The 9,630-nt window shown below is 45.9% G+C and overlaps 1 protein-coding gene across 2 annotated transcripts in view; it reads left to right on the forward strand.

The window, feature by feature from the left end:
* The window catches only part of PNPLA7 (patatin like phospholipase domain containing 7), a 99,439-nt gene extending 90,030 nt beyond the window's left edge, over positions 1 to 9,409 (forward strand). The window contains exons 29-35 of one of the 2 annotated variants that reach the window (XM_054998074.1): positions 1,248 to 1,364; positions 3,677 to 3,825; positions 4,138 to 4,290; positions 5,784 to 5,894; positions 6,868 to 6,952; positions 7,481 to 7,584; positions 8,571 to 9,409. In XM_054998074.1, coding sequence (XP_054854049.1) covers positions 1,248 to 1,364; positions 3,677 to 3,825; positions 4,138 to 4,290; positions 5,784 to 5,894; positions 6,868 to 6,952; positions 7,481 to 7,584; positions 8,571 to 8,654 — 803 coding nt within the window. In that variant the 3' untranslated portion in view covers positions 8,655 to 9,409. The remainder of the gene's footprint in view (positions 1 to 1,247; positions 1,365 to 3,676; positions 3,826 to 4,137; positions 4,291 to 5,783; positions 5,895 to 6,867; positions 6,953 to 7,480; positions 7,585 to 8,570) is intronic. The other variant, XM_054998075.1, reaches the window with a different exon arrangement.
* The last annotated feature ends 221 nt before the right edge of the window (positions 9,410 to 9,630 follow it).

Consider the following 9,630-nt stretch of genomic DNA (forward strand, 5'->3'; position numbering starts at 1 on the left):
GCTCGTTGGGTGACCGTGGTCCCGTCACTCTCAGTGCAGCCTGCCTGGATTGTTGTGAGGGGAGAACAATGTATGCCCCACCCCCCGCAATCTCCTTAGAGGAACAGCAGAATCAAAATGGAATACATAGTTGGATGCAGCATTATAAAAATCTCTTGTTTTTTAAATCATGAAACAGCTGTTGGGGGGGAAATACATCGGAGCTGCACAGGCCTGAAACAGCTATCAAAATGCTTAATGGTCTGGACATGTAATTAACTAATTAGGGCTTTTTGGACGGCCTTATTCCCCCAGGCTCCAGTCAGGTTACAGTGGGCATGCATTCCCCTTAATGCTTATAATTAGATGAATATAATAGTTCTTGCTTTTCTCCAGCTTTTCTCCCCCCCCCCAAATGTTTCAAGGGTTACTTTGTTTCAAAAAGACACACCTGGGCTCAGGGTACATCTGGGCTCATGTGCCACTTTTCTTTTGGAGATAAAAATTGTACAAAGGGAATATCTGGACCGCCCCCGCCAGGTCCAGACGTGTGCCTGCCAGGAGATGCAGTTTTGTGGAGGGCCTCACAGAATGAATTCAGGGGGCAAGTCTCGGGCATCACCATGTTCTGTGGGGAACAAAGCCAATCCACTTGTGCTGATTAAACTGCTCTGCTTTTAATGGTTATAAATTCCCTCATTGCGCATCTCTGAATAGAAGTAATTTGAGCTGGCTCAGAGAATGCTGTGCTTGCTGGCCAAAGCATTTCCACTTGATGCCGTTTGGCTGCTTGTTGGCCATAACGGGGGTGGGGGGGTGGGAGGTAAGAAAGAGAGGTGCTTGGTCCTGAGAAGCCATTGCTAGTTCTCTCCACTTGCTGGAATATCCAGCACTTAGCAACGCAGAGGCCTACCCGGATTATGAAATAACTCCTTCCCCGCTGAATTTGCTCCATGGTGCCACACAAGATCTGGTTCCCATCCAATGCCCATAGTGAGAAAATTAGCCTCATTTGTTTCTCACCTTTCCCTAAGTATCTTGGTTCATGAGGCTTTATCACTTTATAGCCTCACAACAAACCTGTGAGAAAAGTTTGACACAGACCAGTCAGCCCAAGGTCACTGAGCTTCATGGCTACGTATGGATTTGAACTTCAGTCCCACCACTGTATTCCTTCATCCCCGAGGAATTGTGTGTGAAGATTAGAATACTTTTGCTGCTGCTTTCTTCCTAAGCAGGCGCCAGTCTCCTTTCTGTTTTTTCCGTAGGCTGCCTCTGGAGGTACGTCCGGGCAAGCATGTCCCTCTCTGGTTACTTGCCCCCTCTGTGTGATCCAAAAGATGGGCATCTCTTGATGGACGGGGGTTACATCAACAATCTTCCAGGTACTGTCATTGCTGCCCCTTCGTCCTGCCATTTTACACCCCACAGTTTATGGGTGAATTTTGCTTCCAGCCAAGCACCTACTTTCTTTTGCATTCCCAGATGACCTGCACTATCGGACAAGGTTTTGGGGGAGGGGGCAGAGAGAAGAGAAACCAGATTTGCACAAAGGTTGCTGTTTTACATTGTATAAAATATAAACAGAATAAATTGACAATCGCTAGGCAGAGTGCAAGGCACTTCTTCTCTATTCCAATCTTGTTGACGAATAGACCCTAGACTCTTTGGGGTGGGGTGCCCAGAAGTTGTGAATCTAATGAGGTAGTATTGAGTACTATAGAAAAAGGAGGACTGGAGTGAAGAAGCACTGCCTCTTCTGGATATATGAAGCTTACCAAGTCAGACCCACTGATCCACATAGCTCAATGTTTGTTTACTCTACCTGGAAGCATCTTTTCTTCCCTCTATCTTGGATACTTTACTTGGGATGTAGAGGATTGAAACTGGGACCTTCTGATACTCAAGGCAGGTGCTCTGTCACTAAACCATGAATGCTCTCTATGTGGCTGCATCACAGGGTCTTGTGGGACCTTGTATCACTTTCCGCCCCTTTAAATTTCCAGAATCCTGACTAATGCCATGCTTTGTGCCCTTCACTAAGATTATCGGGGTGGGATGGCAGGGCCAGGGCACATCCACCATTGTTCAACACCATCCCAACCTCTCAGTCCATGGAAGCAAACTCACAGCCAAGAGGTCATCTTCTCCTTTCTTCTGTTTCCGCTGGTGTGATTAATCTCATTTTTAGCAAACTCACTGGTTCTGTGCACTGAATTCCTGTTGCGATAGCCGAGAAGTTTTCAGCCTTCGGGATTTTTTTTTCTGCATTGACTTAGCTGCTGGGGATCTCCTGTGCATTGTAAGATATTCTGGAACACATACAGGCTATTCACACAAGGCCATGGCCAGGACTACTGGAGCCCGCATGTGTGAGTCAAGAATGTGCTTTAAAACAGTGCTCAGTGCTCTCTGTTTTGATTACCCAGTCCAAAGGAAGACCCATAGGGTCGCACAAAGCTACCATTCAGGGATGCTAGTGAAGGACACCTTTGAGAGGGGCTGTGTTTCAGTGCTAGAGCACCTTTGCAGGCAGGGAAAAAACACATCCAATCCCATGCAACTCCAGTTAAAAGATCTCAGGTAGGAGGTTCTAAAGAAATCTCCTTTGTGCCTGAGACCCCTGAAGAGCTGCAGCTAATCAGAGTAGAAAGCGCTGAGTTTGGTCTGACTGTATAAGGCATCCTTGTGTGCTTGCAGGGGCTGGGGCACGACCCAGAGCTGAGCTCAGTAGACCCTGGCCATAACAGAGTTGTGCTTGTAGTGGCTGGGGGCTCAAAACAATGTATCACCTTGAGTGATGGTGTCTCTGCAAAGCAGCAGTATTAGCACTCATGTGACTTCCTTCTTGCAATAGCGTATGTAAGACAGATGTCATTAATAAAGTAATACGTACAGAAAATCCCAGGTTTGCATTCAGAAGGTGGCAGGTTTGGTCCCTGGCACCTCCAGTTAAAGGGTCTCAGCTAACGTGTGTTAATAAAGACCTTTTCTGTGCTGCTGTTGGTTGGAGGAACAGTACTGGGCTAATCAGATCAGTGGTCTGACAGTGTAAGGCAGCGTCATATGTTCATCTGAGGAAACTTCTGAAGAACCATAGACTTTCCTGGACTGTAATTGGGAAATTTTTCTGTTATAAACAGATGGGCCGACATACCAGGTATGCGTAATTAGCTGCATTCAGCGTATGTGAATAATATTGCTGTAGTTAAGGGGAATCAATAAATGTCTGTAACAAATGTTCTTTAAAATATGCTGCTTTTAAAACCATTTAATCTTGAATGTATCCCAAAGCACTCCTTTAAACCTTGCTAAAGTTTAAATCTTTACTTCTATCCATATCTGAAACCGCCTTTGTCACAGCTGCCTTTCACTTTCCTCTTGCCTTCTCACCCTCGCCTCCCTAAGGAACACTGAGTCACTGCTCTTCTGTGAAAGCCATTTCTGTTAGAGAGATACTTTTCATGTTTGGGTTTTAAAAGCAAATTCCTGGAACTGAGAGGGGATATAAATTACCCTAATTCTGCTGAAAGGGAACAGATTTGTAAGAGAGCATTTGAAGGCAAAGTGCCCACAGATGCCTGGTCGGGAAGAAATATGGTAGAGACATTACCCAACAATTGCAGGCATGTAAGTACCACAGATGTATCATGGGCAAAGAGTAGCAGGAAATGACTCTCCCTTGTCATCCCAACAGCGGATGTCGCAAGGTCCATGGGTGCGAAAGTGGTCATTGCCATCGATGTGGGAAGCCGGGATGAGACGAACCTCACCAATTATGGCGATGCCCTCTCTGGCTGGTGGCTGCTGTGGAAACGGTGGAACCCTCTTGTGGAGAAAGTGAAGGTATTCATAGGGTTTCCAAATAAGATGGCTCGTAATGATCAGTAGCCTGATTACCTGTGATGAACACAGAATTATTCTCTGATCTAATGTTTTTGGTTTAGCTAGAAAACATACAATTTTCAGCATGCTCACAAAACTACAGTTCCCACATTTCTTTGCATAAAGGAGACTGTAGCACTTCAGCAAAACCATTTGGTGTATTTGTAGCACAATTGTGCTTGGGTTTGGTGTTGTGCAAACTTTTGTTTCCTCACAAAAACAAAGCACAAATGAGGCCCTCACAATGAGGATCTTCCTTTCCATATTTGACAGGTGCCAAACATGGCTGAGATCCAGACCCGACTTGCCTATGTGTGCTGTGTACGACAGCTGGAGATGGTCAAGAACAGTGACTACTGCGAGTACATTCGGCCACCCATCGACCGCTATGGCACCCTGGACTTCGGGAAGTTCAACGAAATCTGTGTCAGTTGAGCAAGGAGTGTGTGTGTTGGGGGGAGCAGCTGATGGGTCAATGGAGTAAAGGCTTTAGATGAGGTTGTTGACTTGGAAGCCTCAAACTACATAAGGATTCCATTACCAGATGAAGCTGATAAATATCCACTCAAAAGCTATCCCTTGTCCAGCTACTAGTTTTTAATTCCTTATTTTGAATGGAACAAGGGTTGAAGTGCCAGCCATGTGGGCTTCTCCCATTGACTCCCTCTCACTAGACAAAGGGCACTTGGATCTTCTGCTGCTCAGAATGAATGTTAATGGAGTCATTGGCCTTCCCTTCTCATGCAGTCTAGCCTCTTAGGAAAAGGGCTGTCTCTGTATCCCTCTGTTAACAAGGGGAACAGAGATTCTCTGTTACACTTTCCGCCCTTTATGTACTTTCATCTTCTCCATCCTGCTGTTTGCCTGACCTAAAAGGTATGTTGGAGTAAATTCTGCCAAACTCTCTATTGCTGTCCACACTCTGAGCGAGGGTGGCTTTAAAAAGCCCTTTGCCTGCATCTTGGCTCGCACTGGAGAAAGCAGTTCTGGTCCCAGTTGCCTTACTGGTGGGCTGTCCAGAAGCATCTTTGGCCAGTGTGGAAAATAGGGTTCTAGGCTAGACAGATCCTTGGACAATCCAGTGATGGAGCTCTTTGTGGTCTTCTTAAATTTGGCTGCAGAATCCACTGTGTTTCCAGAAGGTCTGGCCAGCCGGACCTCCCTTCAGGGAAATTGTTCAGGGTGCTCAAATATTGTGTACTTCAATGTGTTGTTGCTCTGCTTAGCCAAGAGAGATGACCTGAAGCCCAGAGAGAGAGAGAGAGAGAGAGAGAGAGATCCCAGGCCATGGTGGCCACCCCATTATTTGTCACCTGGATCTCTCATCTGTAAAGTGGAATGTGGATTGAAGGGCCTACATATATAATGTCTTGGTTCATTGTCTCTTCAGACAAAGTGTTGCTAGACCAGAAAAAGTTCTGTTTCTTAAGGTACACTGGACCTCTCTGATGGAAATAGTTTATTGTGGACAAGGCTAAGTGCAGCAAAATAGGCACCATTAGCAATGAGAGCCAAGCTGTATTTCCAGGGAAACTCTTACTTTCTTTGTGAATATATTAATTTTTATGGATGCAAAGATATAGTGGACAGTGTATAGGCAATATTTTGGAGATATTTCAGAAACCAGAGAGGTGATTGCATAAGATTTTAGTGTTCTTCCCATCCCACAGCTAGCAGAGACAGGATAAATTACACAAAATAAGAGGACCCATATACAGGTTTTCAACTGACCTGAGTTATGCAGGTTGAAGAATATGGGTTGTCTGAGCACAGAAATCTGATTTGTGTGTGCATGCAAGTTATGTGGAACTTTAGTTAAGAATAACCAGCAACCCAGTAACCATGGGGAGAGGGGAATGTGTGTCTTCCACATGGCCTGGCCATTGCATGTAGTGACTGGCGATTCACTCTCCTTCCAGGAAGTGGGTTATCAACACGGAAAGACTGTCTTTAATGTCTGGTGCAGGAGTGGTGTCCTGGATAAGATGCTGAAGGACAGGCAGGAGCTCTGTCAAACCAAGCCCTCGGGTGTGAGTATCTGGGTTGGGTGGGGGGTAACAATGTTCTATTTGCGGCTGCTTTTTACAGTTCCCTGGGTGAAATAAATATGCAAAAACAGGACAGCAGTATCTTGGTTTTTGCTCCAACGGTCTTGTTTGCCAGGTCCTGGAGTCTTGGTTAATGCAAACTTGCTGTGATTCTCTTCACCTAGTCTTCCAGATTTCTTGCCCTGTTACCCCCTGTGTTCTTCTTTGCAACTCCATACTGCTGGTGCCCCTATCTGGGCAGTTCCGCCCCCCCCCCCCAAATGGAGGGAACCAGAACTGGGGGTCTGAAGGATGAGCCAGTCTCCTTTATGCATCTGTGCATCCACTTGCTGGTAGAATTATCAATAAACCAATGAGAAGGAGCGTAGCAGCTGCTGTCTTGTCCTCCATGACAAGTGGGGCAGAGCAGGGGGAAGAGCAGCAAGAAAAGTAAACTCCCAGAGTCCCTGACGATGCCAGCTGTAGCTGAGCCTGGCCCAGAACACGAAGTTAAAGCAGCTGCCTCCCGCATAGACCTCACTTCTATGCAGCCTCAGCTAATTCAGGACATGCCACTGTGTTGGGATTTCCCATACTTTTCTCCCCAAGCCCTGGAAGTCTCCAATATACTTGGTTTCTGTGGAAGGAGTTCTGAGGGCAGGCAGGAGAGCCTATAGTTTTCTTTTTGGTAGGTGTGGGAAAATAGTAGAGGAGGCAGCCCTGCAAAATTTCCTAAACAGCTGGAGCTGTGGTGGTAGCCTTAAATAACAGCTTCTCTATTCTTTTTCTCTTTGAGGTCCTCTGCTGGGAGGGTGAACTTTCTTGAAAACAGTGTAAAAGTGGGGATGTTTCAATGTGGGCTGCAGTTTTCCAGAATGGGATTGAGTACTTTTGTTGGGTTACATTACATGTAACCATGTAATGAAGCCCTTACAGTAACCACACAACTGCCATTATCTTCTGTCTTCCCATCCAGATCGTGTCCTGTCCCACGACCTCTTTCACGGATCTGGCGGAAATAGTATCCAGAATCGAGCCAGTCAAGGCTGCTGTGGTGGATGGTGAGTTTACCCTCTCCGTGGCATACTGCTAAAACTCTGAGCATCCATTTTGGTGTGCTTTACTTGAAAGGATGGGGAGGGTTGAAAATGTAGCAGAAATCAAATGTTAGGTGCCTGATAAGGTGGAGACATCAACTGCTTATCAGGGTCCATCTTCAGATCCTTCTAAGGAAGATCTTAGAATTTGGGCTGTAACTGCCAGACCAGCAGAGACTGACATCTGCAGTCTCACATATACCTCTAATATATTGTGCCTTTGTGTCAAGTTTTAATTGTTGTAAACCATGCTAAGAGCCAATCATGGCAGGAATGTGAGGTATAAATAAATTAAAAGATCCTGCAGCATCCTTGACCTGTACCAGTGGCACCCTGAAAAGCCACGAGGGTTTCTCAGCGTGCCTAAAATGCAGTCCTTTTGGGCAGCAGTTGTTAAGCTGGATCCTCTTGAGCTTGTTAGGCGCCCTTAGCTGCCCTCCTGCTGTTGCTGGCTGGAAATGGTTTCTTTCTCCTTCTTCCTCTTATGTTCAGATGAGTCTGACTATCAGACAGAGTATGAAGAGGAGGTTCTTGGCAGCCAGAAAGACGACTACGTCAACTTCCTGAGCAACCAGGCAGAAGAGGACTCTGACTCTGTAAGCGACCAACCAGTGGGTGTGGGCAGGGTTAGCATAATAGACGGTCCACAGCTTAGCTCCTCAAAAGAAGCTTTATGTCTCATGGTCTCACTAGTAGCCATGTCTTGGTTATCAGATGCAAGGTGGAAGTGCTCTCAGGGTCACGCTCAGTTTTATTGCTTCACAGAGTACCAGAGTAAACTCTGGAAATGGGCTCTGTTGCCAAGTCCCGGAGGAGTTCTGCTCAAACTCAATATGTTTCTAGTCTTTGTGCCTGTGAAGCTGGTGAAATCTCCACAGCTAAAAAGTTGCAGAAAAGGAACCTGGTTGTGTCTCCAGTGGAGTGTGGCTTCAGTGCTCTGTGTAGCTCTTTGTCCCTCCCCCAGGAGTAGCAGAAACAGAACAGAAAAAAATAGGCATGATAAGCAAACAGGTTTCAGAACAGCTTTTTTTGGTATGAATTTGGGGTTTTAAAGTGACGCGCCAGTACTGGGAAGTGAGTCCCCTGAGAGTCTCATGGAGGCCACTGAGCTTTTTAGGCAGAGCAGGATAGAGAAATATGTCACATCTTGGGGCTTCCAAGAGGTCACCAAGCACTGCTCCAGCACTTTCAAGCCTCTAGTATCTCAACCATAAGATTCGAAATGTGTATATGTCTCTATTTTTAAATGGCAGTTGGAGAGTTCTGGCTGCTGAATTTTGCAATGTATGATCACAGAAGAACAGGAGACAACACGGCTTTAGTTGTATTCTTTCCTCTACTTATTACATTAATTTATATGGATACATTAGTACCGTTGGTGCCTTTCAAGTACAAAATGACATGTTACCACTCCAAGAAGCTTAAAAAAAATTTTTGAGGCAAAGGAGACCGTAAACACAGGGATATCTTGTCTGGTATTGTAGCATGGTCCAGGAACATGGAGCTGAACAAGGCATCTGGAAGTTGCTTACCGTCCCCCACATGCCTGACTGAATGAATCTTCTTGTTTTCTTGTCCCCAGCAGGACCAAGAAGTCCGGCTACGGAAGCGTGTCAGTATCACCAGCCAAGATAGCCAGACGAACAACATCTCAGAGCTGAGCTAATCTGCAGTGGGATTCTTGAACACTTGAGACCCATCACACACTCTTTGTCACCATTACAAACGTGCCTGGTTGAGAGATGGCTGTGTCGTTTCCTTTCTTGCCTAAGTCAGGGCTGACGCACAGCCCCCCCCCCTCCCAATCTACCTCCCTCTTGGGGTGCACGTCTGCATAAGCCTCCTGTGTGGCTTGGCCCAAGGGAATTCTGGGGTGTTGATGTTTCAAAGGGTGGGGTGTGTGATGACTGTCATTTTGTTCTGTGAACAAGAGGGCAGCAGGAGGCAGGTGGGGCAGGGAGGCTGAGGTTGGCTGTGTTTGCAGCCAAACTGGCTCCTCTCTCTTTAAAAGGGGCTTCACTTCCAGCACTCTTAAACCAGTCTTGTTTAGTTCTTGCACTGGTGTCTGCAACAATTAGCAATTAGCCTGCATGGTCACATGTAAATGAATGGGGATGTTCCTTCCTTGCTTCTGACACAATGTAATAATGAAGCCTTCTGCTGGGAGCCATCTCATTTGGCAGCTGCAGCTACCTCCCCTGGAATCAACTGAAGTGCCTTCACTGGGAATCGCTTCCTGCTCTCCACCGCAGACCAGTAAAGGACAGCCAGCTCCTTTGTGCCTTTCCAAAGTTGTCCAAGGTGCCTTGGCTTATCTGATGCTTGCTTTGTTCCTGCTTCAGCAAACACTCGGAAGATGTGTGACAACTTGAGTTTTCCTTTGTTCAAAAGTTTTAAAATTAAAAAAAAATCTGCAACAAAATCACTTTGTGCCATTGACAAAAATTATCTGTTTTTTTCCTCCACCCCTCACTCCTGCTTGTACCTGGGGCAGTGAACTATTTTGTCTGGGGGAGGAGGTGGGAAATAACTGTACATTTTATTTTGGGTACTAATATCCCACATTTTCACTCTAAAAAAAAAGTTTCCAAAGTGGCTTACGAATTTTAAAATCACAATATGACAAATAAAAATAATAAATT

The sequence above is a fragment of the Eublepharis macularius genome, chromosome 14 (genome assembly GCF_028583425.1).
Source record: "Eublepharis macularius isolate TG4126 chromosome 14, MPM_Emac_v1.0, whole genome shotgun sequence".
In the NCBI taxonomy this organism is placed as follows: Eukaryota; Metazoa; Chordata; class Lepidosauria; order Squamata; family Eublepharidae; genus Eublepharis; species Eublepharis macularius.